The following is a 24,488-nucleotide window of genomic DNA, read 5'->3' as shown; positions in this document are numbered from 1 at the left end:
CCGAATTTGCTACTGAACCAGTCACCTACCCACTCAATAATCTGTGTCACTTTATTGTGTCTGGCTAATTTTAGGTCGCCGAAAGAATTCTCAGAGCTGCATGCTGCATTGATGGTAATGTGACTTTTTCAATGCTAAAGATAAAAAGCCACTGTTAACCAGACGTGTTCTCGAGAAAATGAACTATTTCACCAGTCTCATAATGGCCATTTAGTTCGTAAACACAATCAGTTGCACTGTAATCAACTGATACAGCTTTGTAATCGCCTAGTCCCAAATTCCCGTAAGCTCTCCACAGCACCCGTTGTGAGACATGCAAACTCAGCTCTCCTGCATTGGGCATCTAAGTTTCTGCTAGCATCTTCTATACCACCAAAGATTTTGCATGCAGTCTCAGCAGTGTGGAACATTAACAGGAAATTACCAGCCATTTATATCGGAGAGGGAATTTTCTGTGACTATTTTATTCTGCTAACTAGGCTCTTGTATCATGCCTAGTGATATCTGAATACTTGCACTGTGTTCATGCTGCGTATGTGTTTACTTTCCATAAATACTTTAATAAATAAGCTTTACTAGTGTCCGGGCAGGTCAAAAGTATATTTTATGCACAGTCAGTGACCGTGCATCTCCAACTGCAGAACTAGAACCAACAGCAGTGCAAACTTTGACAATCAGAGAACTATCCACTCAAATACGCAATTTGAAATTTGCACCGCTGGTGGTTAGGCCCTGCACAAAAGTCATTTATTCAGGGAACAGAAATCATCCCATGTGGCTGATCAATCTGTCAGGTCTTTGATCAACTGATCAAAGGAGAGAATGTCAGATATTCCCAGTAAGCTATTTGCAAATGATCTGTGGACCAAGACTTATGCATTGGAGAAATTGGTAAATCATGTGGAGTAAGGAATATATAAGAGAATTTTCCAAACTGTTTGCAGAGGGTGAAATTCACACCATGCCCTGCAGAGGGGCTAACACAAGAGCAATATGCTACTTAAATCCTACCTAAGCCCTCGCTGACTTAAATGATTCTGACCCGCCCAAACAGGGATCCATCCACCTGTTATTTTCTCCAAATAACTCACTCAGCTCACCTCCTGGGAACTTCATATTTATAAAGCACAATCAGATCCTCAGAGGAAAAGCAAAGTGTTATAATTACATCCTACAAATCAGGGCAATCCTGGTGCTGTCTTGTTCTAGACATACCGATGGGAATTCGCCTCCAGATGGAGAAACCTGGGTCTAGATGTTGTCCTGTGTCCTGTGTTAGGCCCTGCCTTCACTGTGGGGTATCCTGGGAGACTCACTGGTAAGTTGCAATGTTAAGGTGAGGGAAAGAACTGGCTGAAGGCATCCTGCAAAATTGGAACCAAATCAAACCTCTTTGGTGAGTCAGAAACCTTTGCTTAGCTCTTTCACCCCTCGCCCCAGTTTTTGCCTTCATCCAAAAACTGCTCAAGCCATAAAATCTGAATCTGGAAACGGAACATCTCAAGGGTTGGGTGTCTTCAGATCCAGGCCATTCTATAAAGAAAGGCCACTTGCCAGATCCCCACATTGAGGAGAAATAGGTTCTGTGTATGAAGTGGATCTATTCTGATTTCTCACGCTGATTTTGCAGTGTCAGGGAACTAGACTCCAGGCCAGGTTCTTCCTCTTGGGGAACTCCAGAGTGTATCTTATCATAGGAGGGGTGGGGCTCAAGTGGAAGTTGCCTCTGCTTTTGAAGCAAGAGAATATGAGTTCTAGCCCTGCTGCCGCTGCCAGGATGATCCTAGCGTGCAGTCACAAAGTCCTATATGTCACCAGATTTATTACCGTATTCTTTGTATCACCTTCCCAGCTGCTGTTTCCTCTACCATGTTGTATAACGTCTTAAACTTCCCCGCCGGGGTTGTGCCGGTCACCACCGTCACAGAGGCTGATGAGGAAGATCTGAAGCATTACACAGGCCACTACGGTGACCCCTGGGATAGGAGACTGAGACAGGTCAGTTTCACGGTGATGAGTCCCTATTGTTTTATGGCATTGGTTAGAGTTTGGTGGGGGCAGCAGAGCCTCCTTTTGAAAGACCTTGCTACATCGCATCATAGCAAACTGTCCAGGCCAGATGCAGATTTCAGAGGTGAATGATTCCCCGTATCCTGTGCGGAGTCTACATGTTTCAGAGTAAGGGTGACTGTCCACCATGGCATGTATATAACAATCTATTATAATGCCCAAGCTAGTGTGTATTTGTGCACCGCTGCCATCTACTGGATGGAATCAGAACTGCTCCACTGTGTGTCATTGGCTCAATATTGTCGATGACGATTCTCCTTTAGCTCCAGCAGCAGGAAAGCATGTTTCTGGAGTCGGAGGATCAGAGTCCTGTCCTTGAGGTTGTGATGTGATTCTCAGAGGCAAAGGCGTACAATATAATGACAGCCGTGGGATGTCTTAGGTGGTTGTAGATGGTTAGAATATCCACAGATGCGGATGTTGTCAGACAGCTCCCAAAGAAGAGGCTACAGAAAGATCACGGGATGGTTGTGTGCTAGTTTATTGTCCCCTTGCGGGTGGAGAGTGTTGTACAATAGACTGTGTATCGCTCTTTGACACGTAGGGCCCAGTTCTGCTCTGTAGAGCAGAGGTGCTACCGGGAGCATCCCCTGCTGCCGGGTCCCTGCTGGGCCAGGGGAACATTCCGCGGTGCGGGTACCAGAGGGCGCACTTTAGTGGATGACCACCCGTGCACTGCCAGGCCTTCCATCTCACGGCTAGCTGTGCGAAACAAGCTGCTATCAGCCTCCCCTTGGGCGCATGGGTCACGGCCGAACGTACCACCAGCCCCACTCTTAGCACCTGGCCACAGTGCAGTCATGGGATGTGACGGCAGCTCGCCCACAGGGGCTTTAATCTAGCTGGCTTAGGCATGGGATTAGTGAAGCCACGGCAATGCATGCTCCCGCATGGGCTAAACAAGCCCGCCCAGAACCCTGGGTAATGAGTTGTGTGCGCTGCTGCGGCTGCGAGCCAGCCAGATTAAAGCTGACTGGAGTGTGTCTGCATGGGGGTAGCCTTCAGCCAATCCTGCATCCTGTGGAAGGATCCTACCCTGCTTCTTTCAGAAAGAGCAGGGGGTTGGGCTAGATACCTCCTGAGGTCCTTTCCAACCCTCATCTTCTATGATTGTAAGAGAATGAGGGTCTAGAGTCCCTGTTCCCCACATCAGCACAGGTCCTTTGAGTGCCCTTAATAACATTTCACTGCTTTTCTCTCCTCTGCAGGCTGTGGAAGGAGCCGTGGGGCTGCCCGTGGCAGTCCAGTGCGTGGCTCTGCCGTGGCAGGAGGAGCTGTGCCTTCGGTTCATGAAGGAGGTGGAGAGACTGGCTCAGAGGGAGAAAAAGAAAAACAAGGATAACTTACAGCGTTGGGGATTCCAGGCTGATGTGGCATCAGACGTATCCCAAAGAGATTTGCAGAGTGGGATTTGCAGATCTCATATAGCGCTGCAACGTGATGGGCAAATAGAAGCATCCCGCACAACAGTGCAAACGAATATGCTACTGGATGTGGAGAGGACTGCAGCTCAAATCGATCTGTTAGCTGACGTGCAAAGTGACGTGCAAGCAAAAGCATCCTGCACGACTGTGCAAACGGATGTGCAAAAAACAGGATCTCAGACTGACTTGCTCATTGATGTGCAACCTGACGTGCACACGCAGTCCTCCTGCCCTGACGTGCAACCTGACGTGCAACCACAGTCCTCCTGCCCTGACATGCAACCTGACGTGCACCCACAGTCCTCCTGCCCTGACGTGCAACCTGACGTGCACCCACAGTCCTCCTGCCCTGACATGCAACCTGACGTGCACCCACAGTCCTCTTGCCCTGACGTGCAACCTGACGTGCAACCACAGTCCTCCTGCCCTGACGTGCAACCTGACGTGCAACCACAGTCCTCCTGCCCTGACGTGCAATCTGACATGCAACCACAGTCCTCTTGCCCTGATGTGCAATCTGATACGCAAACACAACTAACCTAACCTGACGTGCAGTGTTTAGCAGCATCAACGCACCTTTATTTGGAACCAGAAGTGAAGAACACCACCTGCATCTGAAAGGAGAAAGCTGAATTTAATTACCCACATCCCCATTTAACCAGGACACCAGAACCAACCCCGAACTCTTGTGAAAAGTGACAGGGCTTGACTCATGCTCAAGACCTACCTTTTAAATCCAAAAGTTGGCCCCCCCTAGCAGCTCAGCGCCCCAGCACAGAACTGGGGCATTTGTTCAACTCGATATCCATGAAGAGAGAAACCGAATAAATCCCTGTTTCCAATTCCTATAGCACCTGGGGTTTGTGAACCTTGGGAGGAGTAGAAGTGGGATGTTTTTTCTTAATGGCAGATGGCTAAATCTCTCACAACGGTCCTTTCCCCTCCTTTTCAGTGAAGCTTTGAGCACTCCGTGCTTTGAGCACTCTTAGGAATGTGTGGCAAGTGACTCTCTTAATTAAAGTCATCAGAAAAGCAAGGCACTAAGCACATTTCAGGTGGGGGAAGGGGAAGATAAATCCCTTAGAGCTTGAGAGGTGCACAGGTACTAGGGTCCAACAGTCTCCATGCAAACAGTTGGGGAGCAAAGAAAAGGACCCCCCCAAGCCCAATATAAATGTGGGTGACCCAAGGCAGCCTCTGAAGTCAGAGGCGAAAGACTGACGGCCAAACCATTTTTCTAAACATTTTGGAGGCAAAAAATAGGATAGAAATGTACTGGAAACACTTTGGCCAGCTAAGCTCGGAAAAACTTTTCAGACATTAAAAACCCAAGGGCCCAAATGAGCATAAATCCAGCTTCTGCTTCCCTATCCCCAGCCAGCCAACTAACAAGCCCCACCTGGTGCTCACCTGCTTGCCCCCTGATGTGACTTAGGACCTGGCTTCTGGAGCTACTGCCTTCCGAGTGAAACTGGCACAGAAGTCCACGTCAGCTGGAGGCCCCTAACTGGAACAATGGAGCCCTCGCCTTGGGATTTGTCCCCCTTGCTCCAAAATAGTCCGAATCTGTTGACCTCCAGGGCATCCGACAAACCCATCTATTTCCCCAGGCTTTGGGGGAGGCGGGGAGAGAGGGCTGGGATATGGCTTGCGGCAGAACATGAATGGACGGCATGTGAGGTTCCTCCAGGTGTGTGAGGGGGGCTATCTCGACTAGCAGTGGTGTAGTGGTTAAGCTACTGGGCCGGGCCTCGGGAGATTTAGGTTCTGTTCTCCACGCTGCAGAAGATTTGCAGCCCAGAGATGCTAAGTATCCACAGTGGCCATTAGCTTCAATAACAGCTCTGAGTGCTTGGAGGGGTGAGCTCAGCTGGGGTTAAGAACTCGGTCTCTGCCCCTGGTGTTCTCACACTAGCATTTTACCAGCTCTCTCCAGTTTTTCCATTTCTCTCTCTCATCATTGTCCTTTCTGCCTCTCAAACTCTCACTTTCCTTCCAAACCTCCCCACTGGCCTCTTTTCTATTGCCCATCTCTGCTTTGACCCTTTCTAACCTGGCTGGCTCTTTTCCTTTCAGCACACATAGATCTTTTCCCCCTTCTCTTTTCCTTATTACTGCGGGTTTTTGTGGGGGGGAGGGAAGGACAGTGGATTTGAGTAGTTATGGATCCATCCACGTCTTCCTTTCAGATCCCAACCTCCAGGTGCTCCATTTGGCACAAGGTACCGCCAACAGAGCAGAGCATGCCAGAAACAGAAACTCTTTTCCCTGGATTCTCCGACCCCTGCCTATCTGCAATGGCATGACACTAGTTCCATTGGGTCAGACCCCTCCTCGGGCTCAGAGAAGATTTCTCCCCATGTGCCTTATCAAGCAGATTGCTTTCAGAGGCTGGGCAAGACACAATTTTCCCATCCCGTGAAAATTCCCAGATTATAAAAAAAAAAAAAATTGTCCCAAATCAGAACAAAAAGTTGAAATATTGAAAATTTTCACAAAATCAAAAATTTACCAAAATAAATAAATAAATTGAAACATTTTTGGTTTCATTTTGACCACTTTTAATTAAAAAAACAAATGTTTGACTCCCATGAGCGTAACATTTCAAACCAACGTGAAGTGAAAAACCTGGAATTGTTTGTTTTGAAAATGTCGCATTGGTCCAGCGAGACAATTTGTGAAACTTTTTTCTTTTCACACATTGTGCGAGTCGAGAAATCCATCGAACCCAACCCTTCCCCGTGCAGGGTTTCCGTTTCCAGGAATGGACGTCTTTCAACAAAAAGCCGGTTGGTCTGAAAATCCCCAATCGACTCCAGTTGCTTTATGAGTACTAATAGTGTAGGCAGGAGTGGGCCTGGATCAAAGTCCCACTCCCAACCCCCAGTCTGCCACAGGATGCAGGGAAGAAGCAACCCCGCCAGCTTGCTGTCCCTGTGTCCTGTTGGTCTTAGTGTCTGGTCAGGCTATGTCTGGAGGCTGTTCTCATGTAGGAAATCGGAAGCCAGGGGATTCCACCTGTGGAGTTTCCCGTGAATTCTCCCCATAGGAGGGGGTTTGAGCGCTGTTGGAAGAAGCAGGGGGGTTAGGTCCCAAAAACATGCAGATCCCCCAAGATCCTTGCTGATTCTCCCCCAGCTCTGCAGAGTGCCTGGATTGGCCCGCTGTGTTTCCCTGCCCCTGCCTGCCAGCATGACTCTGAGAGGCATCATTCGTCTAGGAGCTCTGCCAGCTACTGCTGGAGGGGGAATGTGGGTGACTTACTAAGCTCTGTATTACCCACACACCCGACAGCCCTGGCTCCTCCTTGCCTGGCCTGCACCCAGCTGAGGCCTCCATCTTCCAAGCCACCCAGCCCCAGTCCCACTAGCTCACACCATCCACCCGCACGTGTCACTTTCAATAGAGGTCTGGATCTTCCCCTGCGCGGCAGTCCATGCTGAGGATCTGGCCCCAGGCCTGTAATCGGTTGCCCTGTAGCAGCTCAATCACAGAAAATTAGAAAATTGCCATGATCGATGCCCTCTTCCTCTTACCTCCTTGTAGATTAACTTGGGCCTAATTTCTAGCCGGGAATGCCGGCATCTCAGCAACCTGAATCAAAACAGCTTTGCATTTAATGTGAACATTAAAAAAGAAGGAGAGAGAGAGAGGAAAAAAAGAAAATGTAAGTAGCTAAAAATATTTCCGTAGTTGTTTTACACAGCTGAATGAAGATAATTGTATTGGCAATTGTGAGTGATTACTGTATTATCTGCAGTCAGAGAAAGTTATTTTTTGAACGCTAAGGGAATTAATGATACATAAAACTATGTTCATAGTGGCTGCATTCATCAGCAGAAATGCTGTGCAGAACGCTGCAGCACTGTGATTACTCCAACCGGCTTGGAAAGAGAGTGGGGGAAAGATAGGTGGATTCTGGATATTGCCAAAGATTTACATACATTTACATTCCGAAAGGCTGATCCACGCCCGAGCTGATTATGTGGGAGCAGCGTCTGCCTGATCTCCTGGCTTGAAAACCTTTAAGTGGGGGTGGTTTGGTCACTTCCCTTGTATTGGTTGCACGGGCATATATATTAAAGCGAGGCGTGTGTGTGTAATTCAGTTTAAATGCTCTCAGGTTATAAAAACCTTTCAAGATGCAGCCAGTTGTTTTGTACAGGCTGAAATGCTCCTCACAATCACAGGCAAACAGTCAAATCTTTAAGGGAGACAAGGCGGGTGAGGTAATATCGTTTACTGGACCAACTTCTGTTGGTGAGAGAGACACGCTTTCGAACTATTCGGAGCTCTTCTTCTGCTCTGCATTTGCCACCTCTCTGTACATTGAAATGACTGATTCTTAAATCATTTAATAAGGTGTGAGTTGATTCGTGGGGGCCCGATCCAGATCCCGCCAGAGTGGTCTTAAATCTACATGTAGACTTGCAGCTCCGCCGGTTCTTTGTAGCGCTCTGCTGGCTCTTTAAGAAGGAGCTGGGGGTACCTCTCCTTCCTTCCCAGAAGGACAGGGGCTACTCAGTAGAGTGCAGAGATGGACTGGGCAGCCCTCGGTGGAAAGACTGCGGTGGCCTGGCGCTTAAACACAGTGGATGTGTCTGGAAACCTTGCGCTGAGCCTGGATTTAAGGAGACTGTAAGTCAACAGTGGACAAATGACTCGGTAACTGATCAGTTCAGTGATAGGGAAACCTATCATATGCTCCATCTTTGCTCCCCCCCCCCCCGCCCAGGCTTTGCAGGATGTTATATAATCACATAATATTCTATATGCTGACCCAAATTCCCCCCCCCTTGATTTTTTCTGAAACAACACCCCCCATGGGACCCATATCAGTACCCTAGGTAGATTTAATAGCCCCTCCATGCTAGAACAGGGGACAAAATCTGTCCCTCTCCTGGATGGTATGCCCAGAATGTAGGTATTTTTAGTAGTAATAATCATGAATAATAAATATTCTTAATTCAATAGATATTGAACCCCTGGTTTTGCTGGATCTTAGCCATGCCTTGGCTGCCCCTACGTATACTGCACCTTGTGCTAGGCCTGAGCCGAAACTGACGGGCACCGAAAGAGAAACGCGCTGGTCTATTTTAAATCCAGGATGAAGGACTGCAGAAAAGCTGAACATAGGCCAACTTGATCTTAAAAACGTGTCCAGCCTCAGTCACCGAAGGGGTTAGAATCAGGGCAGAACATTTGCTTTTTAAATGTACACACTGATTCTGAACTTGACTTCACGTTTTATTTTGGGTCACCAGCTGCTGCAGCCTTTCAAATCGAAATCACTAGAGGGCGAAATCGAGCTTCCACCATGCCATTTGCTGCAGGTCACCCAAACAAGCTCTGTCCGACTTTTGGTAAGAACCTGGTACTCAAAGCCGCGCACCCCCCGTTGACTCCTGGCAGCTGTTTGCTGAGGGCGCTGGTCATGCTCCCAAAGTATTTTTGATAACGGCAGGGGACTTAAATCTAGTCACTAGCATTAAGGGGACATTGTCAGCGGGCTTTAAAATCAAAACCTAGGTATGGGGTGAAATGCTGGCCTCACTGAAGCCAATTGGGGAGGTTGCCATGGATTTAGTGGGGTCAGGATTTCCCCCCTAATATTTAAAAGAGAAAGGGGGCGGGAGGGTGGAAGGTGGATAGAAATTCCAGCCTGAATAGTTTGAATGTTTTTTTTTTTTTTTTCAGTGCTGCAAACAATTTAAGTAGCAGGCTTAGATTCAAGCATCCCCCGGCATAAACAAACTAGCAGGGTGCTAGTTGCAGGGGAACAACTGACTCGACAGGGTACGGCTTCATGGCAGAGTTCACTCGGGTCTGGGTTAGCCCAGCCTGAGGTCCTGTATCCTCACTGGCTCTGTATTCCCCTGGTGTGTGTCGCTGGGATGTCTGGGGCACAGTCTGGGGCTCTTTGTGCTGCACTAAGCCGAGAGGCTCTCTGATTCCTTCCCAGTGACCTGGGGGAGGAGGAGTCTGTCTGTCTGTCTGGGCACGTGGGGGGGGATGGCGGGAAGGCCCTGCAGCATGAGCAGCACTGGAGTGGTTGAGCCTGTGTCCTCACTGCAAAGAGGGTGGGTTTCAGCCTGAGTGGCGGTGGCACCTGAGCGACAGGTGAGCGCGGAGGATGTGCCAGCTAGCCCGGCTTGACAGCACCGTCCCATTCAAGTTAGTGGGTTTGTGTGTGGATGGGAGGGGGGAGGGGTAACACGCAGGTCAAAGCCCAGATTAACTGCAGTGAAAACATACCTGTACAGAGGGACCCGGCCTATAAACCTTCAGTGCCTAGAGCGTCTTTTGGCCCCCACTCCTGCAACTGGATTAGCAGGAGTAGACCTTGCACCCGGCACAGTTTGCCTGCCTGCTTGGCCCCCACAAACAGCCAGCGCAGGATCACGGTCTACACCGAAACCCAGACCAGGCCCGATCCTGTGCCTTTTACGTCAATGGGAGTTCTGCCCCTTGGCACCAGTTTGAGGGGGCTGGGCCCAGTGTGAGCAACTATTTTAAATGGGAAACTGTTACAATTCTTTGGATTCTAACTCCCCCACCCCGCACAGCATGAGGGGCAAATCCCTAGCACCTGCTGATTCCAGTGGAGAGGTGTTCAGCCCCCCTCTCTCCCCCAAGATTTGGCCCTTTGTCTTGACAACATTCTTGTAAGAAAATGGGCTTTGCGGCTCATAACCCACTGGTTGGCCCCACTCCTCCTCCAAGCAGGGTTGCTGCTCTCCAGTATTTAGCTTTCAAACTATGGTCCTGATCCTTCTGTATATCCCCAGGTCCAGGATGGGCAATGGTGGGGATTGAACCTGTGACCTCTAGCTCTAAAAGCACACGCCACCATAGGCGTGGAGGAAGTACCTGGCTGTAGTGCCCCAGGCTGTTGCTCTCTTAGGCCGCTACTCATGGGTTGGGCACTAGAGGGGGACAGAGAGCCACACGGTGCTTCCATGTGTTATGCACATGTGTGTGCCTCTGTCGTGTTATTCACACGCTTAAATAACTGTGAATTATTATTCACATGCTTAAATACCCAGCCACAGTAAGGGTAGCCCATGCAGGGCAGTATGGAGGTGCTGGGTACCTCTGTACAGGCATACGGGGTGGGCGATGGCCTGGTTCTAAATGGGCAAGCCAGACAAAGAGTGGGAGGGGAAACTGAGGCACAAGGGGGGGGGGAGGCTTTCCCGTGGTCACACGGCAGGTCCGTAGCAGAGTCATAACTGCAAGCCCCTCTGGGTCTCTCAAACGCCTTCACTCAGATGTTGAACTTCCGCAAACTGTTGCTCAACCTCCAGCCACTGTAACCACCACCACACAAGTGTCTTTTAATTCATTTAATTACTGGCATCTCTGTGGCCCTCAGGACTGTAGTGTCTGGCAGATACTCTAGAAAGTGCTGAGTGTCCTCGAGACCCGTTGGCTCCGGTACCTCACAGCACAGGCGCCTCACTCATTAACTACAGGGTTGTTTATAAATATCCGGCTTTTGCTCTTAGATGCTCAACATGTCCTGAGGCTCAGAGCAGTTAATTGATTTTCCTATCCTCCTTGTTTTGCAGATGGGGAAACTGAGGCCCAGGAAGGTTAAGTGACCTGCCTAAGGTCATGCAGCTAGTCAGGTGTAGAAACCCTGGACCTTTTGATTTACGCTCCTTCTTACAGATCAGGATGCTTCCCAGTCATGGTGTGGCAATGGGACAGGGACTGTCTTTTTGTTCTGTTTGTACAGCACCTAGCACAATAGGGTCCTGAGCCATGACTGGGGCTCCTAAGTGCTACATTAATACAAATAAATAATAATAATAATGAATGATTAAAGTGTGACTGCTTGGGACCCGTGGCTATGTGACTGTTATGACTTTTTTTGTGTATGACTTTGTAGCCATGAGTCTTTGTTTTCCACAGGCCAAGAACCAGCCTGATCCATTTAGTCTGAATGATTTTTTGTTTTTGAGTGAGGGGGGGAAGTAAGAAAGAACAAAAATAAAGTCCATGTGTGTGACATAGAGCAAGAGAGAGAGCACAGGGGATATGTCTCCTGTGTTACATGCTGCTTTGGAAAAAAACACACAATGGCGGCTGCCTCCATCAGACTCTGAGACCTGTAAAAGCACAGCACAGAAAAAAAAAATCACAACAGTTAGATGGCTAAATATGATAGAGTACAATCCCTGTTGGGAGTTAGAAATTCCTGGGAAGGGCTCAGTTGACTGGTAGTGCTTGTTCTTTCCTATCTGCTGAAGTCACACTTAGCATCTGGCTCAGAGGAGCAGGGCATAAGGCAGAGGCAGAACAGTGGGCAGTGGTGTCTTGCTTCTGGCTAGCTTCATGTTGGGGTAGACCTTGGCAAGTCTCCCAGGCTCAGATCTTCCAAGTTATGTCAGACGTGGCAGGAAGACAAGAGCCCATGAGGCGTACTTAGATTGTCAGCTGTTTGTACAGCCCCTAGCGCAATAGGGTCCTGGAACATGACAGGGGTTTCTATACCCTATCACAATACAAAGAATGAACTATAATAGTAGTAACACGCTGGGGTGGGAGGAGTAACTTGTTTTTATGAATCCCTTTGCTAGACTATCAAGACGCAGCCCTGGTTTAATTTCACATGGGAGTTAGGCACCATGGAGAAACTGGGGGGCCCGTGTGGAAGAAAAGCTCCCGGCTGACACAAGTCTTCTTGTCCTCTTGCCAGGTGGCAGGCAGATGGGACACCCCCTCAGCGTAGAGGCCCTTGTTTTAAAAATCAATAAAAAGTCTCTTTCCACTCAAATGACGTGATTAGGTTGGGAGTTGTCAATATCCCGGCATAAAAATGCTGACGTGAGGGAGTCAATCAGCTTTGTGCAGCGTTGTAATAGCTCATTTTATCCGCGCCACGCTTTATTAAATTCTCATAAACCTGTCAATGGGGAGAGACATCACTTCACTTTACCCCATTAGCTCCACACAACGACGGCGGGAAGGAAGGCGAGGTGGGCATGGAAATGGGAAGGGCGGGGGGGACAAATCAACCCCCGACCGCAGCCAAATGTGGCCACGAGAATGTAATAAAGGCAGCGCCCAGGGAAAGTAATTGAATTAAGTGGCTTTTGTTAATGGTTTTAAGATTTAGAAGTGTAAATAATAGTTAGGGCTCTTTAATGGGACTTTGGTTTTAGGGAACTGCAGCCCGGAGAATAAGAAACGCTTTGCTTATGTCAGGCTGTTTTGTTACTTCTCTAGCTTCATGCCTGAAAAGCATATTTGGCAGTTTTAAAGCTGCGAGTGTTTATCATCCCTCCTTTCTAACTTCAGCCAGAGCTTAATTCGAGAGCATTTGCATGAGCCCTTCTTAGTCAGCCTCCTATCAGTTACTCGCGCCGCCAGGAATAAAGTATTATTTCTGCTGCTGCTGGGGAGAACTGCTGGACTTAGGGGGTGATGCACTCAGAAGTCCCTAGTCTAAAGCAAGCCAGAGCCCATGTCCTCAATCGCTGCCCCTTCCCCAGATCCGGAGCAGGGTCTGATTCCGCTCTGCGGTGTGCCAAGAGGGCTAACGGCAGATTGGGCTGCATTAGTCGGAGCATTGCCAGCAGATCGCGGGAAGTGATTATTCCCCTCTATTCAGCACTGGTGAGCCCTCATTTGGAGTATTGTGTCCAGTTTTGGACCCCCCCACTACAGGAAGGATGTGGACAAATTGGAGAGAGTCCAGCAGAGGGCAATGAAAATGATTAGGCGGCTGGAGCATAAGACTTATGAGGAGAGGCTGAGGGAACTGGGCCTGTTTAGTCTACAGAAGAGAAGAATGAGGAGGGATTTGACAGCAGCCTTTAACTACCTGAAAGGGGGCTCCAGGGAGGATGGAGCTAGGCTGTTCTCAGTGGTGGCAGATGACAGAACAAGGAGCAATGGTCTCAAGTTGCAGTGGGGGAGGTCTAGGTTGGATATTAGGAAAAAGGTTTTTCCTAGGAGGGTGGTGAAGCACTGGGATGGGTTACCTGGGGAGGTGGTGGAATCTCCATCTTTAGATGTTTTTAAGGCCCGGCTTGACAAAGCCCTGGCTGGGATGGTTTAGGTGGGGTTGGTCCTGCTGTGAGCAGGGGGTTGGACTAGATGACCTCCTGAGGTCCCTTCCAACCCTCCTCTTCTAAGCTGAAACCATGGCATTATGCCAGGGTTCAGGCAGGCTGAGCAGGGGATTTAAAATGACTTCCATGGGGATGCGTTCTGCTTCAAATATTAGTGGATTTTCATTTTGGAAGCTATCGAAGTGCAAGAACCAGAGGCTACGTTAAAGCTGCCTCACCCATCTCGGCCTGAACAAACAGTGTTCCCGTACGCTGCAGGATAGGACATTTAGGGCACTGCGCTTCTGCAAAGGACTCACTAAGTGTTACTAATTAATTAACTTAATGAGCTGTATCGCAGAGAAAAGTGTTTATCTAAACAGAACGGGGGCCTTGAAATTTATTCAGATGCATGGTAAAAGAACAACTTCATTAACAGGGCGTTATGTTTGCCCGATGCTGCCCCATTCCCTTCCAGAGTTTGCAGGGTGGGTAAATTTAAACCTATAAAACCCAGGCATTAGAGTAAAACCACCCACTCCACCCCGCATCCTGTACCCTTAACTCTGCACCCCCTTGAAGCCAGCAATAGCACAGGGAATAAGCAAAGCTTGCAGCTCCATTCTTGCTAGGAAGCACAGCTCCGGACCCCACTGCTGCAGGCTGAGCAATGTTGTCCCTCTTCCCTGTCCTCTTTGCACTCCCTGGGATACTTGCAGGGTCTCAGAGGGGGGAAAGGGCTTTTACAGGAGAAGCAGGGCTGGGTAGGGGGCATGGAAGGGGCCGAGCTGAGAACCTGGGCTGCATTCCCTGGCTGGAGCAGCAGAAAAACTGACGTGTAAACAACCCACTAGTCTTAACCTCAAGTATAGCTACTGCCCCACTTTCATAAAGGGGAGGAGGGATAAGGAGGATGTTTTCAGTGTACATGTATGTTAAGGGAGTCAAGCCAGTTTGGGTAATGGGCATTTGTGTGTAGTGGGGACGGGCTCAGGGCAAATAGCGTGAGTCGGGAGTGAATGAACGGCAGGAGGCAGATGTCTGGCGTTTTTAGGAAGGGAGGACTGTCGCTCATGGCCTGGGACAGTGAATCTCCCTGAGGTTGTGCGGGGGGTGTCCTGCAGTGGGTCTAGCGGCTTGATGCCAAAGGAATTGTGCAGGTCGGCAGCTCTCCTCGGAGAGAACTCAGAGGAAGCGTCTATTACGATCCCCACCCATCCCAGCAACAGGGGTGGCAATTGCCGCCTGCCTCTGTGGAAAGGCTACAGGTAACGTCCAGAAAACCTATACATGCCCAGGGCCATCTAGATAGAGGCTCCATGTAGCCACTGCAGCTGTGGTCTCTTGCCCAGCCTGGGATCTACTCTCAGGGTTTCTTCCAAGTCGTGATCAAAATCTGGCAGGGACATCCCATGGACACCAGTGTCCAGGGCAACATTTAAGCGACATCCCCAGTGCTGGCGTGGTAGTGTCTAGATAGAGCAGAGGGCCTTCTCACCCACTCCTTCACCCATGCCCACCTGGGCTTTGCCACTTTCTCAGATGCTTGCCAGATCTGGGTTGTATAGTCTATTACTGGAAATAAGTGCCGTGACCGGAGTGCAAAGGGCCAGCGATTTACTTGGTGCTTACATGGGTCACTTGTACACTATGCACTAAATAGCAACCTTGTGAATCTGCTCCGCCATACCCCTGGAGAACCGGGACTCTGATTCACAGATTCTGAGGTCCAAAGAAACCATTGTGCTCATCTAGCCTGGCCTGCTGTATAACACAGGCCAGAGACCGTCCCCCCAGATAATTCCTAGAGCAGAGCTGTTAAAAAAACATCCCATCTTCATTGCAAAACTGTCAGTGATGGAGAAGCCGCCACAACCCTTGGTCAGTTGTTCCGATGGCTAATTGCTCTCATTGTTAAAAATGTGCACCTCATTTTCAGTCTGAATTTGTCTAGCTTCACTTCCCAGCCATTGGAGCAGGATAGGCCTTTCTCTGCTAGACTGAAAAGCCCGTTATTAAATATTTGTTCCCCATGTAGGTACTTATAGGGTATATGGACTGTAATCAAGTCACCCTTTAACTTTCTCTTTGTTAAGTTAAATAGATGGAGTGCCTTGAGTCCATCACCATAAGGCAGGTTTTCTAATCCTCTAATCATTCTCGTGACTCTTCTCTGAACCCTCTGCAATTTATCAACCTCCTTCTTGAATTGCAGGTAGCAGAAGTGGACAGAGTATTCCAACAGTGGTCACACCAGTGTCGAGCACAGAGATTACAGAAAAGCCCCAGGTCCATTGTCTGTCGAGTGAATCAATCTTTATCTCATGACTAGGAAATGGGTTTTTCCACCTGGGTAATTTTGGTTGAAACTAAATAGCAGAAATCCTACGCCAAAGGCCAAGCCCACCCACGCTTCAGAGAAAGGCCCCAGAGCACAAATAGTCAACAGTGAGTTGTAAGGCTTAAATAATAGGTTACACTGACTGATTATCCCAGACTTAAAATTTAAAAATAAATACATCCAGGAAAAAAATAGTTCAATGCCTCTATTCATACCAACGTGTCAGAAATGACGTGTGGGTTTATTTCCTGTATTGCTGTTCCCTATAACAAAGCTGGGATCCAGCAATATCCTTCCTTTCTTGTCTCCTTAAAGAGCAAATGTAATGTTCATATGTGTGATCTCACACTCCTAGGTACAACATCAAAGCAGCCCTTTTCCTAGCAGGATCTTCTACACCTCTCATCACCACAGTATTTGAACAACTCACAGTCTTTAAAGATACTTAGCACACACACACAGGATGGAAATGCTAGTTTCCTTGTTTTATAGATGGAGAACTGAGCCATGGAGAAACTAATTAATTAGCACAGAATATTTGAGAGGGAGGAGGACTTGAACCCAAGTCTTCAAGAGCATAGTCCTACACTCTAACCACTGGCTCAATCAACCTCACTGAGAACACCTTCTTTCCTACTACCATGCTTGGGTGCTGTCTTTGAGGCATGCCTTTCTGGAACTTCCCAGCATGCTGCACTGGACCTGTCTCTTTAAATTGGGCAGAGATCAGCAGCTGCAGCTCTAAAGCAGCCATTTTGCATCTAACAGCTACAAGCAGCATCTTGCAGCCGGTAAGTCCGTGTTATGTTTTCCCCTGTCTGGTTGATGAGGAGAGGCCCTTTCTCCCAACAATAACATTTAAAATGTCTGAGACTTGGGCATTTTTTCCCTTTCGTTGAGACTCTGGAACTGAAGGGGATGGTAGCTATGAAACTGAATGTCCTTTTGTCTCCTATGTCCTGCACCTTTCAGTTTCTTAGCACTCTTCCTGTACACTAGCAAATTCAGCAGCCCTTTTGTTCTCACAGATCAGTGCAGATTGTCAGAGGAGGTAAACACATTGTGCTCTGTCTCTCTCGTGGAGACTTTACTTGTGCTCTTTCTTGTTTGAAACCCTTTTCGCTGTGAGTGGTTTGAGATGGCGCATGGTTCTGCTGAGAGACTGCAGTTTTCACAAGGTGTAGTGAAAATATGACATGCTGGGTGAAGAAAAAAACCAGCAGGGCATTTCCCCATAAAGTTTTCCACAGTTCCCTCCTGTTCTGTCCTCTTGCAGGTGACAAATGACCATCTGGTACAGGAGAACTGCAAAGTTATGGGGAAGGGACATCTTCCTCTTATATGTTTGGAAAGTGCATAGTACATTTTGGACACTACTTCAATGCTTAACAGAAAGGGGATGGTTATAGGAAAAATTTCACAGCCCTTGCAAAGCCTGGGTTAACTTTTTTCAATCCTCCATAAAGGAACTTCTATCTTAAGGTCCTAAGTTTCATGGTGAGTTGGTGAGTGATTATCTGCTGCCTTGCATTTTGTGTAGTCTTTTCCCACTCTCTGTAGCAAGCCCCTAAGGCCCAGAACCTCAAAGGTATCTAGGTGCTTAACTCCAGTAGGATTTAAGTGCCTAAATATCTTTGAAGATTTGGGCCTCAGCCCCTGACAGGGCTGGACTCTGTGAAATAAAAGACCGGACAACTTCCTAGACTCCTGATCGTCATGTTGGCTACAGAGACCAGAGATGGAGGCAATTCCTTTGGATTCCCAACTTCTCTGCCACCGGAGACCCTGTTCCCCATGCAGCAGTAGGAAATGTACCCTGAAAACAGCTGCCTGGCGTGGCGGTTTGTTAGTGCAAGGGAAATAGGCAGATTCTGTGACTGGAATGAAAAATGCTTGGATTAAGTAGGAAGAAAAATACCCTCCTATTAGACTTTCTGCGGCCTCCAGTGAAACCTCATCTGGGGGCGTGGTGGTGGTGTGCCCAACGACATAGCAGCTGTGTGGAGATTTACACACCCATTGAGCTGGGGCAGGATTATTTAATGCTCAGGGATCCATTAAATAATTGACTGGCCGTGATAAGACCGAGGCATGGCTATTTCTGCAGATAAAATGCAGGTTATTTTTCATTAACATTAGAAGGCGCCGCTGCTGGTGGTGACATTTGCACTGAGTCCTTCAGCGAGGCTTAGCAGATGAGAGACAATACACTGAACAGAGCGGTTTAAATATAAATGTTGCTCGCACCAGATTAAGCGATTGCATTTAACAGCATCAGGCAGGCCAGGCCGGGGTATTAAGGCCCTGATTCTTCAAAGCATTCTTATTCCAGGGCAGCCTGTAAGCACAGGACTTAAATGGAAAGTCAGCACGATGACTGTGTGTGGTGTCCGGATCCAGAGCTGTAAGAATTTAGGCCCTGATCCTGCTCCCCTGGCAGTCCGTGGCAACAATTCCAGTGGCAGTAAAACAGTTGGGACCATTCACACGCGAAGGTTTGTTGGATCAGCCGACAAATTAGCAAACCGTGTGTAAAGCAATGTGGTGTAACGCTCAGGTGTGGGGTTCTGTGTTTTATTCCCCGCAATTCCGCAGCAATCCTGACCAAATGTTTGAGTCGAAAGGCTATTTTCTAGCATCAGGCCTTGCAAACTCTGCCTTGGGTCTGAAAATCCCAGTCATCTCGGTCATTCTCCATTAATAAAATTCTGCCGTGGGATCTTCTGGGGTAAGAGTTCTGCTGCTAATGCAGGAAGCAGAATAGAATCTGGCTCCCCTTCCTGCAGTGTAGACGTGGCTTAAATGCAGTTTAGTGTGATGATCATTAACCTGTGGTGATGAAACGGGTTTTCCCTGTCTTCACTGTATCGCGGGGTGGGTGGGGGGGTTCTACTTATTTTCCCCAGTTCCACTCTCGCCTTCCTTTGCACCAAGTGATTTGAGCCCGAGTCCTTCTGAACAACCCCAGACTTTAGAGAGTGAGGGTTGAAATCCCAGAGCTGAGCGTTGCAGCTCCAGCCAGTCTGTAACCTGGAGCTTTGTGACCAGCTGAAATCGCCCACCCTGCCCTCTAGGGCCCCTCTGAGTGTCTTCTACGGCATGTGCGAAAAGTGGGCAATAAACTCACTGCCACTTGGCCGGTGGCCGGGTGTCTAACACCCACTTTAGAAGCGTTTCACAGGGAGGATCTAACTCTGCCAGGCTGGGGAAGGAGAGCCCAGGTGGCAGGCCTGGGGCAGAAAATTACGTTATAGAAACTATCATCTCCTCTCAAATTATTCGCAGAGACTAGAACATCCCTTGACTACGTGTTGCCCATTGGGAGGGAGTGCAGGCTAGTGGTGAGAGCAGAAGATTTGGGGTCTCCCCTAGCTCTACATTGCCTGGGAAGTCCCCTAGAGCTAAGAAGATTCCCCAGAGGTTGACCTGTGTCTGTGGCCCTCATTCCCATAACTCTTTGGGACAGGGATCGTCTTTTTGTTCTGTGTTCGTACAGTGCCTAGCACCCTGGGGCCCTGGCACGTGACTAGATGCTAACGCAATGTAAATAATAAAAATAAGCTGAGCCATAATATCCATCCGCTTTCCTTGCATTAGTATTATTGATTTACTCTGTGCATTATGGCTGTGCGTGGGTTCTCAGCAGAGACCAGGGCTCCATTGTACACACACAGGGGCTGTACATACCTGCAGCAAGAGTCACCCCTTTCCTGACGGAAACACGAAAGCCGGTGTGTGTAACTCACTAACCAACGGAGTGAGCGGTGTGATGGTCTGCATGTGCCGTGCTGCGGCCGGAGGGGCATAAAGGGGCAGGAGGTCAACGGGCCTGTCGTCTTTAGTCCATCTGGTGCCCGGAAAGAGAACCACAGCATCCAGCTGTGTGCCATGGCCTTGCTACAGAATCCCCGTTATAGTCAGCCCCTTCTGTGCCCCCCAGAGCTGTGATCCAGTTGGAAAATGACTCCCCGAGCGCCCCTCCCCCCCCATAAGTGAGATGTCAGAATCGGGGTGGATGTGGGGATGATTTATAAGTTACGTTTATTGTTTCATAATAATTCCTCTTTCTCCCGTCTCTGCTCTGTTTTGCTCTCGCTCTGGTTTTCGTTTTGCCCCCCGAGTCCATTTTTTTCACCTTGTCCAAGTCACATGTTTTGGGCCTGGTGCACGCTAGGGAAACTAAACTGGCAAAAGCCTGTAGGTCTAATGGCCAGGTAGAAAAGATGACCTTGGCGGAGGTTTAATGCACTAGCCAGCTAGAGCTAAACTGGTTCAGTCTGAAGCAGCGTAGAGCCAGTGTGGATGCGGGAGCTGAAACAGTGCAACTATTTCTCTGTGATTATCCCATAATGCACTGCTGCCCTTTCCCAATCTCCCAGGGTGCCTAGCTTCTGGGAGCCGGGCCAGGAACTGGGGGATAGGCACCCAGAGGGCATTGTGACTGAAAGTAGTTTAAGGACTGTGTTAGTGTGGTCATGAGGTAAAACTGAAACCAGTTCAGCAACCTGTTCAGTTCTCTAGTGTAGACAAGGCCAGGCAGGTTGAGGGGGTTCTCTGTAGGCAAAACAAGCCCATCCCTCAAGTAAACGGGATAGATTATTGGTGTTTGATTTTTAATCCTTTTGTTGAGTTTCGTTGAAATAAACAACAGCTAAACACCAAGCTGTTCGCCTCTGGGATGCACCAGAGGATTCCTTAGAGGCGGCGAAGCCTGCTGTTCAATGAGGTCTGGCATGAAAGGGGTTAATGAGAGAACGAGAGAAAGGGAAAGTGAGTTTTCTGATCCATAAAGGATCAGTCCGTAGGAAACCCCATCAGACTCCTCAGCGTGAAATTACACAGCAGCAGGGGGCCACAGTCCCCCTACTGTACAACATTAAAGAGATGAATTAGAACGTGCCATTCATCTCTTCAGTATGCCTGTTCCTGGCATTATGCAGCGCAGACCAATCACCATCAAGGACTTATGGTCACTGGGTCTATGAGGGTGCTTACGGCTGATCATTCGCTTGCTGTCTCCATCCAATCTATCAAGCCGTCCTAGCTAATCTCCCGACGTTTTGAACTGGAAAGCACAGCACTTCGTTCTTGTGTCTCACAGCAATTGACTCCTCTGAATAAAGGGGGGGCTGCTCTGTTGTTGCACAAATAAATCCCAAGGACTTTCTTGAATTTTCTATGGAAAAGGTGGAAAATACAGTAAAATGTGAATTTCACTCACTTAGGAAAATGAGCAGGAAAGAAATGATGAAGAATCTTTGACTGGGATATTTGCTGTTATACGTACGTTAAAGTACAAATCTTCTCCACACTGAACTCATGGAAGCGGCCCATTGGTCAGTCTGCACCCACGATATTTTCCAAAAATTCCTCTCTGGTTTTAAAACTGGTTTAGCTAAACTGGTTTCAAACTGGTTGGAGCTGTAGTGTAGACAAAGCTGAACTGTTTTTGCTGCACCATTACTACAAATAAAAATGATCCAGGCTACCTAGATTTGATCTACGCTATGGCTCCAACTGGTTTAAAATTAGAGCTGATCAAAAAGTGCTTGGTTGCTATTTCCCCCCCATGAACATTTTGATGAAAACAAAACAATCATTTTCATCTACATTTTCCATGGATAATTTTGATATTTTTTTTGGCTGCAAATCAAAATATTTCAGTTTTTGGCCAAAATATTTTGCTTTTCGTGCTTCAGTATTTCCATGAAAAATCAAAATTTTCATGAGAAAGCAGACACTTTTCACACAGTTTTGTTTAGTTGAAAACCCAATTTTCTGTCAAAACAAGTTTTGACTGACATTTTTTGCCCAGTCTTATTTAAAGCCAGTTTAAACTGAACTGGTATTAAAACTGGCTAGAATTTTTTAGGGACGTCCCCCGCCTTTCAAATAGACTTTGCATATGAGAAGATGAACCCTTCTAGGATCTTGCTTTGCAAGAAGTGATGTTATTAAGGGCTTGATCCCAATGGCTTCAAGAAGTGTGCGGGCAGTTCAGGCAGGATCGACTCCTGAGATGTCTACACTAGATAACTGAACCTTTCATAAGTGAAGTGCTTCAGGCACAAATTTGTGCATCCACAAATTTAAGTTTTGCTCCACAACAGTTCTCCCTACACTGTTTTAGTTGCAATAGCTTCTACGTACCTACCCCACAACTCCTGGCTCAGCTCCCAGAAACAATGCATCCTGGGAGATTTCAAAAGGCAAGAGGTGCATTATGGGACAGTAGCAGTGGACTAGTCTAACCCTTTCAAGCTGCTGTACATCTATGCTGACACAAACCTAGTTCAGGATGAGTGGTTTAAGCTTTAACCAGCTATTAAATCTGCTGCAAGGTCATCTGATCAGTTGATAAGGCCATTTGTAGACGCTAGAGATGTGTGGGTGCAAATGTTCCCTGAGCTCTCCTGGGGCTCTCACTGGTTTAATTTCCCTAGAGTAGACCAGGCCGCATACTTCTGCTAACATGTGAACTGGATCGTATGCCTCATGGTACCATATATACCCTGAAAGATTAGGTAGAAGCATGTAGAACAGGAGGATGAGGAATTTGAGAGAGAGGCTCTTAGATTTTTTTTCCCAGGGTCCAACTCTGTGGAGACCACTTCCCATTTAAATTTAAAATGGGGCAGCTCTACAGTTGAAAAGATGTATTGAAATCAAAATGCACGCTGGTGTTCTCACTCGCATTTATGTGCTTAAGGAGAAGCAGGTGAACGCTGAGCAATCAGTGGATAATCCATCTCTCTGTGGGTAACACTTTATTACCCAGAGTCATCTTCTCGGTCTCTGGGTATGTCACATTGCCCAGAGTCACCATCTATCTGGGTACTCGCGCATATCCACCATCCTGCCATAGTTTGATGGCATTCCTAGCTGTATCATTTCAGGGACCATTATCAAACACTTGGCAACATACTCATGGCTAGATACTAGGTTAAACATCCACTCTCTTAATGGCTCAGACACATCCTTGATTTCAAGGCTCATGTGAATTCTCCTAGAGTAGGGTTATGGTATGATCCATGATATTTCTGGAATAGCCATAATGGTGTCAATAAAACAGCATTTTGCAGGCAAACAAGAAATGAAACAGCAGAAAGTATAAGAATAAGAGAATAGAAGGTCATGTTTACATGTCTGTAAACTTTTGGAAGTGTGTGTGCGCTACCTACAAAAGACATGTAAGAGTTCAGTTGAATCTGTGCTCAACTAACTTTCAAGTGATTGGAGGACTTAAAGGTAAATTAAACATTAGTGGGAACAATAAGTCTAGCAGAATGAATGTTTATTGGAGTCCTTGGCATTGTTCAACTTTCTGAGCCTTCTGTCCACTTAGAGGTGCAGAGAGGAGACGCGCCCATCTTCATTAAATGTTCTGCTGAGAGAAAAACAAACAAACCAAAAACAAATTGGTGTGAAAGTGATTTAGAGCTCAACAATTTAATGATAAAGCAGCCCAGTCGGGGGAAAAAAAAAGACAAACTTTAAATGCTTTTGGCTTTTGTCAATTAAATTAGAGGCCACCCCTGAGTATTGAGTTTCAAGTCTGGGTAGCAGTTTCTACAGAAAGGAATTTCCATTATCGGGTTGGAAACACTTACTTAATCCTGCTTTTGCTGCTGGTCTGCTAGAGATTTTCACAACCACCAGGACTCTGGAACTCCTCCCTTGATTAATAATGGAGTCCAGTCAACTCAAGAAAGGAACTGGGCTTTGGATCCCATAGTGAGGGTGTCATTAACCAGTGGCTGGCAGGTTCTCATTGTGAGGGTACCATTAACCAGTAGGAGAATTAACCTCTGGAACAATTTTTCAAGGTTTGTGATGGATTCTCCCTGATGGGAAATTTTTAAATCAAGATTGGGTGTTTTTCTAAAAGATATGCTCTCGTTCAAAAAGGATGTTCAATTCAGGGACGTTGTCTAGTTGGTGTTATGGAGGAGATTAGACAAAATGGTCCTTTCTGGCTTTATAATCTGTGAATAACTGAGCATGAATGCCACGTGCGGTATGAAAAATAAATCTATATGGATAAGATTATTATGTTTCTCACGTAGGAAGATCTTGTTCTCAGGTGTCCTAATTCACCTTGGGTTCTAGCAACCTCCAAAGAATGAGGAAGCATTGTGCAGTGGTGAAGTTGTTAGCTCGAGACTTGGGAGACCAGCGTTCAATTGCCCTGCTCTGCCCCAGACTCCTTTTGTGACCTTGGGCGAATCACTTAGTCTTTACTTGCCTCTGCTCCCCATCTGTAAAATGGGGATAACAGCAACAGAGGTGCTGTGAGAAGGAAAACATTAAAGATGGTGAGGGTTCTATGGTCATGGGGCTCATAAGGTCCATAGATAGGAATTTCCTGTAGCAACATTTTTCAGTGGACAGCTGAAACCAAACTTGCATCTTCTTGGAGGGGATGGAAGTGCCGATATTAAATGCAATGAATAAGATGCTCCAAAATGGTGAGGCTGTGAAGACCTAGCGCATTTTTAGGGCTAGATTGCTGTTAGTGGTAGCCTCTCCCAGTGGTTGTTCTTTTAGCGACCTCTTTAATGGGCATAGAGTGGTAGCGACATCATTGGCCGT

General features: G+C 47.6%; 1 protein-coding gene and 1 long non-coding RNA gene across 2 annotated transcripts in view; both read left to right on the top strand.

Annotated features, from left to right (window-relative positions):
• LOC137166156 (vitamin D3 hydroxylase-associated protein-like) overlaps positions 1 to 4,394 on the top strand; it is a 43,736-nt gene extending 39,342 nt beyond the window's left edge. The window contains exons 13-16 of the mRNA XM_067567791.1: positions 75 to 114; positions 1,210 to 1,318; positions 1,853 to 1,998; positions 3,279 to 4,394. Coding sequence (XP_067423892.1) covers positions 75 to 114; positions 1,210 to 1,318; positions 1,853 to 1,998; positions 3,279 to 4,037 — 1,054 coding nt within the window. The 3' untranslated portion in view covers positions 4,038 to 4,394. The remainder of the gene's footprint in view (positions 1 to 74; positions 115 to 1,209; positions 1,319 to 1,852; positions 1,999 to 3,278) is intronic.
• Positions 4,395 to 16,648: 12,254 nt separating this feature from the next.
• Positions 16,649 to 24,488, top strand: part of LOC137166142 (uncharacterized) — a 59,197-nt gene continuing 51,357 nt past the window's right edge. Inside the window, exon 1 of the long non-coding RNA XR_010923574.1 lies at positions 16,649 to 16,687. This is a non-coding gene — a long non-coding RNA (uncharacterized lncRNA). The remainder of the gene's footprint in view (positions 16,688 to 24,488) is intronic.

The sequence above is a fragment of the Emydura macquarii genome, unplaced genomic scaffold (assembly GCF_026122565.2).
Source record: "Emydura macquarii macquarii isolate MOO-44397 ecotype Brisbane River unplaced genomic scaffold, CSIRO-AGI_Emac_v2 contig_2805, whole genome shotgun sequence".
NCBI classification, from domain to species: domain Eukaryota; kingdom Metazoa; phylum Chordata; order Testudines; family Chelidae; genus Emydura; species Emydura macquarii.
Note: the sequence above shows the minus strand (reverse complement) of the source record. Positions and strands in the feature narration are given on the sequence as shown.